This window comes from Pipistrellus hanaki (assembly GCF_964339955.1).
Source record: "Pipistrellus hanaki genome assembly, chromosome: 15".
In the NCBI taxonomy this organism is placed as follows: domain Eukaryota; kingdom Metazoa; phylum Chordata; class Mammalia; order Chiroptera; family Vespertilionidae; genus Pipistrellus; species Pipistrellus hanaki.
In genome coordinates this window covers 29,210,512-29,227,580 of record NC_140517.1, presented here as the reverse complement: position 1 = coordinate 29,227,580, position 17,069 = coordinate 29,210,512, and the positions used below count along the sequence as shown (strand labels likewise).

The 17,069-nt window shown below is 40.9% G+C and overlaps 2 protein-coding genes across 3 annotated transcripts in view; one reads left to right on the top strand and one right to left on the bottom strand.

Annotated features, from left to right (window-relative positions):
* LSM14A (LSM14A mRNA processing body assembly factor) overlaps positions 1-17,069 on the bottom strand; it is a 69,872-nt gene that overhangs the window by 40,147 nt on the left and 12,656 nt on the right. For both annotated transcript variants that reach the window (XM_084905150.1, XM_084905151.1), the window contains exons 2-3: positions 5,755-5,918; positions 2,255-2,384 (exon numbers count right to left, since the gene is read on the bottom strand). In XM_084905150.1, coding sequence (XP_084761276.1) covers positions 2,255-2,384; positions 5,755-5,918 — 294 coding nt within the window. The remainder of the gene's footprint in view (positions 1-2,254; positions 2,385-5,754; positions 5,919-17,069) is intronic.
* Positions 11,262-11,676, top strand: LOC311610325 (large ribosomal subunit protein eL36-like). The gene has a single exon (XM_084861418.1). It carries the CDS (start codon positions 11,310-11,312, stop codon positions 11,607-11,609), a length of 300 nt encoding a protein of 99 aa, XP_084717544.1. The 5' UTR covers positions 11,262-11,309; the 3' UTR covers positions 11,610-11,676.

Genomic DNA, 17,069 nt, shown 5'->3' with positions numbered 1-17,069 from the left:
GCTCCGGCTCCATGTAAGATTTTGGACCACGGAGCAGCTGCTCAGAGGGTGGGCCCACAGCTGCTAGGCTGACTGGGATGAGCAGTGCTCCCACAGCAGGCCGATCCCCTGCCCTACCACCAGTGTACGAATCCCATGCACTGGCCCTCTTAGTTCCATTATAAAGGCACAGCACTCCCCTCCTCTCCCCCTTGTAATTAGTAAGTAAATTGTGGGTTGAATACCTACCTTAAGGCCATTTTAATATGCTGTTTCAACACCATTCACTCAATGATTTTAGCATCCACTGATAATAGTGCTGCTATTACACCAGATTATTAAATGGTGATTTTCTATTATCATTCCTTACTTTTTATTAGCTGGTATTTTTCTGTTAAAAAAGAGCAAGGTTCCCCTTCTTTTAGTGGGGAATGGTATTTAGAAACCAAAAACACGGTCTACACATGTTCTTTGCTACGGGATATCACTGCTTGTAGGCCTGTCAGTCAGGAAATAAGCAGTTTTTGTTTTTGTTTTTTTTTTTTTTAAATGAGTTAATTCTCATACCTCCAATTTGCCTTCAATATCACAGGGTTCTTCCGTACCTTCCCCATTCCATATTTTTATATCCCTTCTCCACACCACTTCCCAACAAAATTAACATACTACTAATTTTCCCTACCCCATTATACATACAAATTGGTTTCAAAATTGCCTGGCCGGTGTTGCTCAGTGGTTGCGTGCAGACCTATGAACCTGGAAGTCACAGTTTGATTCCTGGTTCCTAACCAGAGTATATGCCTGGGTTGCAGGCTCGATCCTCAGTGGGGGGTGTGCAGGAGGCGGCCAATCCATGATTCTCTCTCATCACTCATATTTCTGTCTTTCCCTCCCTTCCTCTCTGAAATCAATAAAAATATATTTTTAAAAAAGGTTTCAAAATTAACACCTATACCACTACCAATTACAAACTCCAAGTCAAAAATTTTTAATAGTTCTACTTACTACCATATATCCTATTAAGAGAGTAAAAGTTATTTAAATTAAATACCTTTTTCCTATGTGGCTATTGTTATCGATTTGATATATACTTAATACCAGTTGCTTCAGCTTATATCCATTCAATTTTGGATTCACCTTTGTCCCTATCCTTTTTTATATTGTAAGTCAAACATTTACATACTTGAAAAGTTACAATTATATAAAAAAAGTAATTTTAACAAAACTCATTAGCATACTAAGACATAAAAACAAAACAGAACAACTCAACACCGAGTTGATCTGGTTACATCTAGCTTTTGCACACAATGAATGGCCTTTGTCCTTTTAAGTATAATAGAACTGTTTGTTATTAGCCCAGCCCTCCCACACATTCTTCATATAGTGTCATATTTCTAAAACACTGTTACTATAAACAAAGCACCAAGCCCCCAAATATGCTATATGTGAGCATCTTCCATAGGTAATGGAATAATCACCCACATTCAACATAACATAAATACTCCTTAATGGCATTAATATTCCCTATTCACAATGGCATTACCTCCAATCCCTTTTTGAAAATCTATTCTACTGAAAAAACAAAAAACAAAACAAAAAACTGCCGAAGCTGGTTTGGCTCAGTGGTAGAGCGTAGGTCTGCGGACTGAAAGGTCCCAGGTTCGAATCCAGACAAGGACATGTACCTTGGTTGCGGGCACATCCCCGGTAGGGGGTGTGCAAGAGGCAGCTGGTCGATGTTTCTCTCTCATCGACGTTTCTAGCTCTCTATCTCTCTCCCTTTCTCTCTGTTAAAAATCAATAAAATATATTTTTTTAAAAACAAACTTATTTTAAATGTATATATCTTATGTAAACTTAAAATAATATTCAATGAAATCTAATCATTGGATATATCTAGGTTTTTTGTGTTTTTTAAAAGTGACTCTTTTGAAATGACCATTTTATTTATTGATTTTAAAGAAGGAAGAAGGGAGGGAGGGAGACAAAAATGAGAGAGGGAAAGAGAGAAAGAGAAGTATCAATTTTGTTTCACTTATTTATGCATTCAATGGTTAATTATTGCATGTGCCCTGACTGGACCACAACCTTGGCACATTGAGATGATATTCTAACCAACTGAGCTACCTTGCCGGGGCCAAGAGATGACAATTTTAGAACCACTGGTCAATGAGGACATTAAATAAAGCCTTTAAAATACAGTAACAGGCTACAAAAGGAGTATCAAACAAGGTCAAAAAACATGTGGTTATAAAAAAAGAAAAGAAAAACATACCAACACCAACAGCACCAAATTGCTGCCCGACTAATGAACTTGGACTGAACTGACTGTATGTCGACATCCTGCCAAAAGGTCCATAGGAACCCACTGACTGGAATGAAGAAGTAGATGAACCTAGTGAAGACTGAAGAAAAACCATGAGTTATTTTTTTCAAGCTTTAAACAACATACATATAATGGAAAGAAATTTGAATATTTACACTTTTAAGAAAACTATTAAATTATAACTACTAGACACAACAGCAATTATAATCTTACAACATGCATTTAACATTAGAACAGTTGGATAATCTGATTTTACTATTTGTGTACCTAGCTGACCCTAGAACAACACAGGTTTGAACTGTGAGGGTTCATTTATATGTGAGTTTTTTTCAATATAGTCAGTACTCAATAAATGGAGAGGGTCCATTGTATGTGTTGTTATACACCATTTTATATAAAGGACTTGAGCATCCACAGATTTTGGTATCTATAGACAGTCCTCGAACCAATAACCCGCACAATCTAAGAAACAACTATGGCTAAGTTTTGGGGAGTCGAAAGTTACATGTGGCCCTGGATAGATGGTTCAGTTGGCGGAGTATCATCTTGTACACCAACCATGTCAAACTCAAAGGCTAACACAGGCCAAATAAATGAGGCACGTGGCCATGAGTATGATATGCTTGCTATACACCAAAAGGTTGCAGGTTCGATTCATGGTAGGGGGACGCATAGGAGGCAACTGATTGATGATGTTTCTCTCTCTCTCTCCCCCTTGCTCTAAAATCAATGAAAAAAGAAAACAACATATCCTCAGGTGAGGATTTAAAAAAAAAAAGAGTATCTTTTGTAGAATAGAAGTTAAAAAAAGATACACGTGGATGTTTTATTGTGTGAGGGTTGGCACCCCCAAATTCTGTGTTGTTCAAGGGCCATATGTGCTAATTTTATACTCATGATATATACTTTTTTTCTACAATAACCTCCTCCTTTGAGTAAAGAGTTTTATGGCAGATTTAGGAAAAAACTGAAGAAAAGTTACTTGGCTATCAAGTAAAATAACTTTGCTTAAAGGGAAAAAACATGAAAAGTCATACTTGGTTATATTGAGTTTTAAATCCATGTTGACAAATAAGACATCTCACTTTTGCATTTACTCTTATTTTCTATCATGTGAAGCGCACTATTAAATTTACAGGAAAGAGATGGAAAAACAAAGTATTCCAAACAAAAATTTAATTTTTAAACATAGTTATCAAGTTAAAGAAAATATTAAAAAAAGCATTTAAGTTACTAAACCTGAAATATAGTTAAATATGTAGATACACAAACATTTCTTTCTTTATTTAACATTTTACTGATGACTTTTTAAAAAAATATATATTTTATTGATTTTTTATAGAGAGGAAGAGGGAGGGATAGAGAGTTAGAAACATCGATGAGAGAGAATCATCGATCAGCTGCCTCCTGCACACCCCCTACTGGAGATGTGCCTGCAACCAAGGTACATGCCCTTGACCGGAATCGAACCTGGGACCCTTCAGTCCGCAGGCCGATGCTCTATTCACTGAGCCAAACTGGTTTCGGCAGATACACAAACATTTATAATATGAATTTATCTTAATACAAAATATCTTACCTAACAAAGAGGGAATATGCTAATTGACCCTCATGCCATCGCATAATGGTGGCGTCCACAGCCAGTAAGGAGGGAATATGTTAATTGACTGCCCCACCCTCAAATATGGCAACACCCACAGCCAATAAGGAGGGAATATGTTAATTGAGTGCCATGCCCTCAAAGATGGCGACACCCAGTCCCTTCAATCCTGCTGGGGCGCTTGCCTGCAGAGTTCCCCAGTCCCCTCAGTCACTAAAGGCCGGCCTGAGGCCCAGGCAAGCCTTAGATAGCAGCTGCCCAGCCACCCAGGGCCAGCCCAAGGCAAAGGCAAACTTTGGATGTTGGCTGCCCAGCTGAAGCCTGAGGTGCAGGCCTCAGATGGCAGCTTCCCAGCCCACAGGGCAAGCCCAAGGTGCAGGCAAGCCTTGGATGTCAACTGCCCAGCCAAAGCCTGAGGCAAAGGCAAGTCTTGGATGTTGACTGCCCAGCCACCCAGGGCCTGAGGCTCAGGTAACCAGGGTTTGCGAAGGCTTTATGCTGCCGGCAGAGGCAGCAGCAGAGGTGTGATGGGGGAGTTGCCCTCTCCTGATTGCTAGGCTGAGGGACCCCCCTCCAGTACATAAATTTTCATGCACTGGGCCTCTAGTTTCATAATATAAATATGAAGTGTAATAACAACTACTGGCATATAAGCTCACTGATGGTAGGACTTGTCTGCGTATTCACTGCTAGTACCAGGCACATGGGACCGTGTTTCCCCGAAAATAAGACATCCTCCGAAAATAAGACCTACTTACAGGTTTCCTTCTGAGTGAAATATAAGGCATCCCCCAAAAAATAAGGCCCCCCCTAGGCTAAACATGAGAGATTTGGTCCACTGATTCTAAAAGAAATGGAGTCACAAGAAATTCACCAGGAAATTCAGGAATTGGATTGTTATGATGATGTTCCAGAAGATGACGACATGACTGTCACTGAATAAATGAGTAAATTCTTGATACTGTAGGATTCACAGTTTGTCTGGTTTGTGTTGACAACTACCGTACCATATACAAGTAATAAATTTCCTTTATTTTCATTTAACAATAAATGTGTACCGTATTCTTCTTCATGGAAAAATAAGACATCTCCTGAAAATAAGATTTAGCGCATCTTTGGGAGCAAAAGTTAATATAAGACACTGTCTTATTTTCGGGAAAACAGGGTAGGTGCTCAATAAATGAATTAAAAGTTCAAAAATTCCCCTGGTTGGTTTGACTCGGTGGATAAAGGGCTGGCCTACGAACTGAAGGGTCCCTGGTTTGATTCTGGTCAAGGGTACATGCCTCGGTCCCCAGTAGGAGCTGTGCAAGAGGCGGCTGATTGGTGTTTCTCTCTCATCGATGTTTCTGACTCTCTATAAAAAAATCAATAATATATATATATATATATGTATATATGTATATATGTATATATATGGCCAAGAGGGGCCTTTCTTAAAAAAAAAAAAAAAATCTGATTTGTGGGAAACAGATTTTTATCACTCATAGCACAAAAAAAGGGTGGTGTGAGGATTGACTTTTATGTGTAGTGGTTTGAATAGTGCTTCTCATATAATTAGATCTTGATAAACATTTTAACTGATGTTGAAATTAGAAAATATTTTATGATAAAAATAAATTCATTAGCTATTTCAGACTTTATTTAGTTTCTTATGATCTAGAGAGAAAAACCTAGATGAAGCATTATCCAGGTATTTTAGGTATCTAGGGAAATAGAAAACGATAAGCTATATATGGGCTTCAACTGAGAAACAAACAAAACCCTGAAAACCCAGGAATGGCAAAAGCCAAGCTAGCCATGTGCATCAAGTTTATTTGAACGCCAAGACAAACTTATTATCAGTTACCTGAACGATAGCTGGGTCCTGAGGCAAAGAACATTGTGGTTTTGGCGGCTCACAAACAGTGAGGTCTTTAATATCACTTCCACGGAATATAATGTATTCAAAGACTTCATCTCGAGGTGGTATTGGACGATCTGTTGGTCTGTCTTCGGTACCAAAGGACCGAACTGGTAAAAAAACAGAAGACATAAGATATGTGCCTATTCATGGTATTCAGGTAGTACCTCTTATAAGTGTATTGTTCCAAGTATTAAGCAGCAGTTCTTAAATGTCACCCATGAGAAAGTACTCATTAATTTATAGCTAAATAATTTTTTTTTAAAGAGGAAAATAAAGTGAGTTTTGCCTAGAGCTAAATGTATTCAATTTAAACAAAGACTATATTACAAGATTGTGCTCTTCCCAGATTTTTATTTATTTACTAGAGGCCCAATGCATGAAATTTGTGGAGGAGCAGGCCTTCCTTCCCCTGGCTGCCAGTGCCGGCGCTGGCTTCCCTCAGGCTGCTGGCGGGCACCCAGGGCCAGGCTTCCCTTGCAGCGCCAGCTTCTGGTCTAATTAGCATATTATGCTTTTATTATTATAGAATTATTATAGATTAGAGGCCTGGCGCATGACATTTGTGCATTGAGGGTGAGGATGGGGTCCCTCAGCCTGGCCTGTGCCCTCTCACAGTCCAGAGACTCTCAGGGGATGTCTGCCTGCCAGCTTAGGCCCACTCCCTGTGGACATCCTCCGAGGAGTCCTCAGCATTGCTGCGGAGCTGGGCACCCACTACCACCGCTGTGCTTGCCAGCTATAAGCCCAGCTTCTGGCTTCGTGGTGCTCCCCCTGTGAGAGTACACTGACCACCAGGGGGCAGCTCCTGCATCTCCTGCATTGAGCATCTGTCCCCTGGTGGTCAGTGCATGTCATAGTGACTGGTCATTCTGCCAATTGGTCGATTTGCATATTAGCCTTTCATTAAATAGGATATCTTTGGTACTGTGGTGAGAGGCAGTGTTGATTTATTTTTGTTTACTTATTTTCACTGTTTGATCTATTTTTAAGGTCCTCATTCAGCAAAATAAAAAACTGGAAACCTATGCAATATTTCCTGTGTGTGTGGTGAGAGGAAGTGGGGTTTGGGAGGAGAGGGCAGTGTGTGAAGATTTTACAGAGTCCACAAAATGCCAAAGTTCTGAAAATGCATGCATCCATATAGAAGTTTCAAATAAGAAAGTATGAAAGACCACATATTATCCAGTACATAAAGAGCATCCTAGAGGAAGTAACTGAACATTGTGCCAAGTTTTGAACGTATGCATTTTATCCACAGAAATGATCCAAAGCTAGACTGAAGATGAATGTTATTTCAGTTTAAATAGTGCCTTTTTTTAATCCTAAAAGTTCTTTCTAGTACTTATGAGATTTCCAGACAAGATGGTGGCATAGATGTAGGTTTTCAGAACTAATAAAAGTTAAAAGTATCCTCAGGCCAAATGACCATGAAATTTTGTTAGATATCATTCAGATGTTGAATGAATTACTCTGAACTGAAGAGGAATTCCAGAAACCGTATGTAGCCTGCCTTTAGAAAGTTTTACTGGTACCCACCAACTTGGTGGATGAGGATAGGGGCACAGATGTGGAAAAAAGTTGAAATTCCCTTTCTCCTGATTGCCAAACAGTACTCTATCAGGGCAGGAGTAAGTGGCAAGGTTTTACATTTTGTCCTTTATCCAAAAGAAAGGCTAAAGAGTTAGAAAAAGAAGGGCTACTAAGAAAATTACACATAAATCAATCTCCCTTCGAACCTCAGGACCACCACCGTCACCACCACCACCATCACACAATGTATAATGTCCCAGCCCTCCAAAGTAATAGATTAGCTCATCCTGGAGCAGAGGATGGGAAAAGTCAAAGCCCTTCCTCTACAAAATCATAGAGAAGCTCCACAGCTTTCCAAGGACTAACAATAACACATATTCAAAAGATAGGTTAATTGTTTTATATTCTAAAAAATTAAAAATAAAAAATCAAATTTACACCTTTAAGAAACTAGAAAAAACAACCCCCCACACAAATAAACCCCAAATCCAGCAAAGGAAATAACACAGATAAGAGCATCAACAACAAAACAAAAATAATCAACAAAACCGAAAGTTGGTTTTCTGAAAAGATCAACAAAATATAGAAACCTTGGATAGTGACTAAGGATAAAGGTGAGAAGTTGCAAATAACTAAAATCAGAAATGAGAACAAGGATACTAACTACTACCAGTCTTATGGAAATTAAAAGGCTTATAAGATAATCATATGCCAAAACAAACAAAATAATTTAGATGAAACAGAAAAATTCCTAATTAACAAAAGTGATTAAAAACAAAACAAAAACAAACAAAAAAACAACAACAGAAAATCTCAACAGACCTACAAGAGATTGGACTAGTAATCGAAAACCTCCAAAGAACCAGAACCAGATGGTTTTACCAGTGAATTTTATAAAACATAAAAAAAAAAAAAGAATTAAGATCAAACCTGTTCAAACTCCTTCAAAAAAAGAAAAGGAAACACTTAACGCATTCTAAGAGGCCAGCATTATTAGCCTGATACCAAAGGTCAGACAAAGAGACCATAAGAAAACTACAAATCAATCTCTCTTATGAATATACGAACACAAAAATTCTAAAAAAAAAAAAAAAAAAAAAAAAAAAAAAAAATACTAGCAAATAAATTCTACAGTACATTTAGAAAATTATATACCTTAACCAACTGGGATTTTATCCTAAGAATTCAGGGTGGTTCAACAAATCAGTACAATATACCACATTAACAGATTGAAAGGGGGAGTCTCACACAATCATCTTAATAGATGCAGAAGAGAAACATTTGACAAAATCTAACATGATTTCACGATAAGAACACTCAGTGAACTTGGAATAGAAGGGAACTTCGTTAACATGAAGGGCATATATGAAAAACCCACAGCTAACATAGTCAATGATGATAGACCAAAAGCTATCCCCTAAGATCAGAAACAAGACAAGGATGCCCACTTTCTTTCTTACATATTTTTATTGATTTCAGAGAGGGTGAGGGAGGGATAGAAACATCAATGATGACAGAGAATCTTCGATTGGCTGTCTCCTACACACCACACACTGGGGATCGAGACACAACCCAAGCATATGCCGTTGACTGGAATCGAACCCGCGACCCTTCATTCTGCAGGCAGACGCTCTATCCACAGAGCCAAGCAGGCCAGGGCAAGGATGCCAACTTTCGCTGCTGCTATTCAACAATGTATCAGAAGTCCTAGCCAGCACAATCAGGCAAGAGAAATAATAGGTATCCATATTGGAGACAAAGAAGTAAAATGATCTCTTTTTGAAGATGACTGGATTTCATGTATAGGAAAGACATGAAATTCATTTTAAAAAAATCTACAAGAGCTAATAAATAAATTCAGCAATGTTACAACACCAACACACAAAAATTGATTGTGTTTACACATAGCAACAATGATCAATCCAAAAAAGAAATTTAAAAAATAATTTCACTTATGATAATATTAAAAAAATATTAAAAAATTTTAAATAAAAATATTAAATTAAAAATATCTAGGAATAAATTTAACTAAGGAAGTTAAAGACTTGTACACAATTACAACACCTGGCTGAAATAAACACTTAAATAAATGGAAAGCCATCATGTTCTTGAACTTGAAGACTTAAAATTATGATGCTTTATAAAGTTATCTGCAGATTTAGTATAATCCCTATCAAAATTGCAATGGATTTTTTTTTTTCTTTTCTTCAGAAATTGAAAACCAATCCTCAATTAATATGTAACTTCAAGGGAGCCTGAATAGTCAAAGAACTTTGAAAAAGTTAGAGGACCCATATTTCCAGATTTCAAAACTTTCTATAAAGCTACAATAATCAAAACAGTGTGGTATTGGCATAAGATAGATATACAGATTTATGGAATGGAATAGAGTCCAGAAATAAACCCAAACATCTATGGCTAACTGATTTTGGACAAGAGTCCAAGACCACCCAAAAGGGAAAGAATAGTCTCTTCAAAAAAAGGTCTGGGTCACCTGGATGACCACATAGAAAAGAATGAATTTGGAACTTACCTTACTCCACATATAAAAATGAGAGGCCCGGTGCACAAAATTCATGCATGGGTGGGATCCTGAGGCCTGGCTGGTGATCAGGGCCAGGCTGATCGGGGCCGGGCTGATTGGGGCACGAAGGCCCCAGTGGGGTTGGGAGAGGAGACGATGGTGGCCGAGCTGGTGATATCTGATGATGAAAGACCAAAAGCTTTCCCCTGAGATCAGAAACAGGAGACAGCCAATCAATGATTCTCTGTCATCATTGATGTTTCTCTCTCTCCCTCACCCTCTCTGAAATCAATAAAAATATTTAAGAAAGAAAGTGGGCATCCTTGTCTCGTTTCTGATCTTAGGGAAAAGCTTTTGGTGGAAGAAACGGACGCCTGGCCAATTGGGGCCTGCCAACTGGGGGGAGGAATGGAGCATGGGAGGTTGGCCGCTGGCTCCAAGGGAGGCGGCCTTCGGCCCCCTCTGGGAAAGGGTCCACGTCTGCTACCACCAACCCTCAATTCCCTGTCCTGGCTCAGGGCCTGCAGGCTGGAGTGAGGAGCCATGGGAGGTTGGTTGTGGAAGTGCACTGACCACCAGGGGGCAGCTCCTGCATTGAGTGCCTGCCCCTGGTGGTCAGTGCGTATCATAGTGACCAGTCGTTTGGTTGTAATGGTTTCTTAGGCTTTTATATATACAGACTAGGGGCCCAGTGCATGAAAATTCATGCATTGGAGTGGGATCCCTCAGCCTGGCCTGTCCCATCTCACAGTCTGGGAGCTCTCAGGGAAGGGAGGAGACCTTGTGATCAGGGGAAGGTGATGCCCCCATCACACCTCTGCTGCTGCCACTACCAGCAGCACAAGACTTGGTTGGCTGGGCAGCTGCCATCTGAGGCTTGCCTGTGCTTTGGCCAGCCCTGGGGGCTTAAGGGACTGGGAAACTCCGGAGGCAGACACACGGAGTGGCCGGACCAACCCGGGAGCGAGCTCGGCCATGCTGTGTGTCTGCTGCCCTGGAGGGGCTGAGGGGATTGGGCGCCATCATCTTGTGGCTGTGGGCACTTCCATCTTTGAGAGTGTGGCAGTCAATTAGCATATTCCTTCCTTATTGTTTGTGGGCGCTGACATCTTTGTGAGGGTGTGACAGTCGATTAAACATATCCTCTCTTTATTAGATAGGGTTATCTCAGCCCGGCCGGTGTGGCTCAGCAGTTGAGCATCAACCTATGAACCAGGAAGTCATGGTTTGATTCCCAGTCAGGGTACGTGCCAGGGTTGTGGGCTTGATCCACAGTAGGAAGTGTTCAAGAGGCAGCCAATCAATGATTCTTTCTTATCATTGATGTTTATTTTCCTCTCCCTTCTTCACTAAAATCAATAAAAAGATATTTTTAAAAGTTAGCTCATTCCGCCGCAGCAGCCATTGAGGAGAGCAGCAGCCATGGCTCTGCGCTACCTACCCCATGGCCGTGGGCCTCAACAAGGGCCACAAGGTGACCAAGAACGTGAGCAAGCTGAGGCACAGCCGCTGCCGCGGGCGCCTCACCAAGCACACCAAGTTCGTTCGGGACATGATCCGAGAGATGTGTGGCTTTGCCCCCTACGAGCGTCGTGCCATGGAGCTGCTCAAGGTCTCTAAGGACAAGAGGGCCCTGAAATTCATCAAGAAAAGGGTGGGGACACACATTCGCACCAAAAGGAAGAGAGAGGAGCTGAGCAATGTCCTTGCAGCCATGAGGAAGGCAGCAGCCAAGAAGGACTGAGCCCCACCCCATCTGTATAATAAAACCTGTTCAGAAACAAAACAAAACAAAATAAAAATAAATAAAAGTTAGCTCAAAGTGGGCGTGATATTGTGAAATGAGACACACATATATTTTGGTCTTTGTCTCCAGCTCCTGGCTATAATTCCTAAAACCTTTGTAGTTTCCAAAGAAATAAAGATTGCTAGTAGAGTGTGAATCTTGTTCTAATACTTGGTCTTTGACACAGAGCTCCTAAATCTCTTAGAATTTCTTGGATGACTGGCACATCTTTTGCTCTAATGAGAAGACTCTTGGTGGGCTCCTAGATAGTTTCTGGAAAGGGGCTGGTCATCAGATTAGCAGCTTGGAACTTTCAACCTCACTTCCCATCCTCTGGGAAGGAGAGAGGGACTGGAGATTGAGTTGATAACTAATCATACCTACCTGATGAAGCCTCCACAAAACCCCCAAACTACAGGATTTGGAGAGCTTCCAGGTTGAGGAACATGTGGAGGTGCTGGGAGCGTAGAAAAGTCATGAAAGCTCTGCACTCCTTCCCACCTGTCTTGCCTTATACATCTCTTCCATCCAGCTGTTCCTGAGTTGCACCCTATTATAATAAACTGATAATGTAATAAGGAAACTGTCATTCTGAGTTCTATGAGCTATTCTAGCAAATGATCAAACCAAGGAGGGAGTCATTGGAAGCCTTTATTTATAGCTAGTTGGTTAGAAGTGTAGGTCCCTTCTGTACTGGCATGTGAAGTAGGTGGCAGGGATGGAACAGGTGTGGGGCTATGTGCTTAACCTGTGAAGTCTGACACTTTGAATTGAATTGAACTGTAGGTGTCCAGGGAGTTGGAGAGTTGGTTGATGTGGTTAAAACTACTATACATTTTGTGGTAAGATGGACTGAAAGTAAATTGGTAAGTAGAGAAGAAACACAGATTTTTTTCTTTTAGTGAGTTCAAGAACCTAAAGCTAAGAACCAAAACTATAAAACTATTAGAAGAAAGCATAGGAATAAGTCTTTATGATCTGGAATTTGACAACAAATTCTTAAGTTATTACACTAAAAACATGAGCAACAAAGGAAATAAATATACTGGACTTCACAAAAATTAAAACTTACTGTACATCAAAGAATATAGAAAATGTTAAAAAACAAGAATGTTGAAATGAATTTGCAAGCCATATATAAAGATTTAATAACCAGAATGTATAAAGAATTCTTAACAACAAAAAGGCAAACAACCCAATTAAAAGTGTACAGACATTTCTCATAAAAAGATATATAAACAGCCAAGTTCATGAAAAGATGTTTAATCGTTTGGACAATATGGAAATGCAAATCAAAACCATAATAAAATACCACTTCACTACTAAGATGGTTTTAATAAAAACAGAAAATAACAAATACTGGCAAGGATGTGGAGAAATAGGAATGCAGCTGCTCTGGAAATCAGCTTGGTGGTCCTCAAAAAATTAAACATAGAATTACCAAATGACTCAACAATTTCACTTAAATACTGTATAAGAAAACCTATGTCCGCAAAGAACCTTGCGCATGAATGTTTTTTTAAAAATTTTTTTTTTATTTTTTTACACAGAGGAAGAGAGAGGAATAGAGTTAGAAACATCCATGAGAGAGAAACATTGACCAGCTGCCTCCTGCACACTGGGGATGTGCCTGCAACCAAGGTACATGCTCTTGACCGGAACCGAACCTGGGACCCCAGTCCACAGGCCGACGCTCTATCCACGGAGCAAACCAGTTTCGGCTGCACATGAATGTTTAAAGCAGTATCCTATATAATAAAGAGCTAATACGCAAATAGGCATCAAGCCCTCACTTCATCACGTCCTCACTGCTCAGACACTCAACCCTGGGGAGAGAGGCATGGGGACCAGCCAGGCTTCGGCCTGGGAGACAAGCTGACCACCCTGTGGTACTGGGTGCCAGCAGCTGCCGTCCGGCCTGGAAGAGAAACAAACTGCATGCCCCACAGTCCTAGGCACTAGCAACTGTGGTTGCGGCCCGGGAGAGGGACAAGCCACCTGCCCCATGGTCCTGTGTGCTAGCGGCTGCAACCTGGGCAAAGTCACCTGTCCACAGTTCCCTGCAGCTGCGGCCAGCCTGGGACCTGGGTGCCTATGGCCAGCCAGAGGGAGAGAAGCCCAGGTCCCTGATGCCTGTGACCGGCTGGAGGAAAAAATCCTGGATCCCGGGTGCAGGGTGAGGTAGAGGCAGTTAGGGGCGATCAGGCAGGCAGACAGAGGTGGTTAGGAGTGATCAGGTAGTCAGGCAGGTGAGTGGTTAGGAGCCAGCAGTCCTGGATTGTGAGAGGAAGTCAGACATCCCCCGAGGATCCCAGATTGGAGAGGGTGTAGGCCAGACTGAGGGACGCCCCTGTGGATGAATTCTGTGCACTGGATCTCTAGTCTATACTCTAACAGCCATAATGACTTAACAACCGGTCACTATGATGCCCTCTTTGGCCAGTGAACCGACCCAATCAGGGGGTGAGGCCATCGGCCAACCTCGCCCACCCCCCTTGCCAGCCTGCCCAATTGAACTCCCCCACTCTGATCAAGAGCAGGCCTGCCAGCCAAATGCCCCCTCTCTTTCCCCCTGGCCAGCCGCACCCCCGATCAGTCCACCCCACAATAGGCCTGCAGCCCCTCCCCATGACTGGCCCATCCCTGATCGCACCCCTCACCCCAATAGCGGTGGGACTGGGTGGCCAACCTCCTGCAGTCTCTCCCTCTGGCCGCCAACCCTTGATCACACCCCCAACCGCAATAGGGGGTGGGGCTGGCCAGCCAATCTCCTGCAGCCCCTCCCCCCAGCTGCTGGCCCCTGATCAGTACCCCCCATCCACCCCATTCAGGGGCAGGGCTGGCCGGCCCATCACGCACATGGCTGGCCCTGCCCCCAATCAGCCCTCCAACCCCAATCGAGGGTGGGGCCTGCCGGCCAATCACCTGCAGCTCCTTCCCCCAGCTAGCCTGCCCCTGATGGAGGCCCTGATCAGAGCCCTGATCTGGGCTGGCTGGACCCCACCCATGCCCAAATTCATACAGTGGACCTCTAGTTACTCATAATAGCCAAAAGTTGGAAACAATGCAGACTTCCATCAACAAATGAGTGATAGATAAATTGCTTTTTTTTTTTTTAATATTACACACACACAGACACACAGACACACACCAAAAAACAAACACACACACAAAAAAACCTCTACCAGTGATATTTCCATGTGGAAATAATATGTTTTTCATGCTTCCTTGCAGTCTTCTGGGAAAGACCCTTATAGTTCTTCCTTCCTTCCTTTTTTCTTTTTTTTTTAAATGAAACATATATTTCATTTACTTGATTGAACGCATTCTTATGGTACATATGATGTTGTACATATCAATAGTTGATCTCTACTTTGTTCACACTGACTTCAGTGAGTGTATTTGGGTTTCTATGCTCAAAACTCCACTCAATTGCTGCTATGGCCGTTGGTTTGCTTTCTTTTAGGACCAAGGTGGGTACTTTCACATAAAATCTACTTTGAATTCCTTCTCTGGCGATTCTTTCCTGGATTCTGAGGTTTGCATAATTATACCTACAATAGAACCAGCATTGTAAAGTCACCAAGTTAAATCATCCTACTCCAATACTACATGATATTTTAATTCTACTATCTAATAAAAAATGTCTAAGGCTGCCAAAACCAGTTTGGCTTAGTGGATAAAGCATCGGCCTGCGGACTGAAAGGTCCCAGGTTCGATTCCGATCAGGGCACATACTTTGGTTGGGCACGTCCCCAGTAGGGGGTGTGCAAGAGGCAGCTGATCGATGATTCTCTCTCATCTATGTTCCTAACTCTCCCTCTCTCTTCCGCTCTGTAAAAAAATCAATTATATATATATATATATATATATATATATATATATATATATATATATATTTTTTTTTAATTTATTTTAAAAAAAGATTCTGAATTTGGTATAATATAGCTGACCAATCAACCAAGTAATCAAGAAAACCACAGGTTCACTAAAAAAATTTGCCACCCATACATTCCATGTTTTTTGATTCACTCAAGAAATATTGAGGGGAAAAGAGAATTAAGTGAAAGGCCAACACTGTAAACAAGAAACAGGAACTCTTGAGTATCTATAAATATACTGGTAAGAGATAATGGACCAGAATAGAGCAGTAGAGGTGGTAAGAGGTCAAATTCTGGATATATTTTGAAAGTAGAACTGATAGGATCAGAAACATATGAGGTGTGAGAGGAACAAAGGAATTAAAGATGACTCAGAGGTTTTTGGTCTTACCAACTAAAAGAATAAGTTGTCATTCAATTATATGGAGAAACCTAATAGAGAAACAGGTTTGGGACATGTGGAATAGTAGATGCCAGTAGACATTCCTCCAGGTGATGTTAATGAGGCAGTTTGATACATAGCAGTTTCTAGAATAGTATCTTTTCATTTCAAAATTGATGTTTTAGGAACTAAACTCTTGTTTATATAAATTAGCCTACAGTATAATTGGTTTCATTACATAGTTTCACTTAAAGTCACAAACCCACTGACAACATGAAGTGAGGATTTACTGTACAAATCAAGATTTAAGATGGTCCACTTAGAGATAATAGTAATGTATAGACAGTATTTGCAGCTATGAACTAGATGAGATCAAGAGAAGAATACAGATACTAAAATAAGTAAATAATTTTTCTAGTTTTCATTGACTTTAGAGAGAGAGGAAGGGAGAAGGAAGAAGAGAGAAACATCCATTAGTTGCCTCCCACATGCACCCTGACCAAGGATGAAACCGGAAATCTGGGTATGTGCCCTGACAGGGAATTGAACCAGTGACCTTTTTGGAGCATGGGATGATGCCCAACCAACTAAGTCATACTGGCCAGAGTGTAAGTAATTTTTTAAGAGAGAAAGAACCAGCTAACCCTGGAGCTCTCCAACATTTGGAGGTTTAAGAACTGAAGAATCATCAAAGGAGACGGAGATGTAACTAGTGAGGTATGAGAAAAAATCAGGATGACAATGAAGAAAGTGTTTCAAGGCGAAAAGACCAATTGTGTAGCATATTGCTGATCAGTCAAGCAGATTGAGGATAAGAAACAACCACTAGATTTAGCAACACAGAAGTCTTTGGTAACCTTGATAAGAAGTTTCTTACTTGTGGGAATAAAAACCTAAATAAAGTGGGCTCAAACAATAATAAAAACAGGCGGTGCAGAAAACTTCAGGAAGTATTGGTATAAAGGAAGGGGAGATCTGGAAGTGCTGTTAATGCTGTTAATATGGTAGTATTTTGTTGTTGCTGTTTTTAATATGGGTGAAACAACAGCCTATCTGTATAAAGAAAAATCTGATAGAGAAGGAAAAGCTGAACATAGTAGAAAATTGCTGGAACAGTGTTCTTGAATCATCAAGAGGAGATGACACCTACTGTAC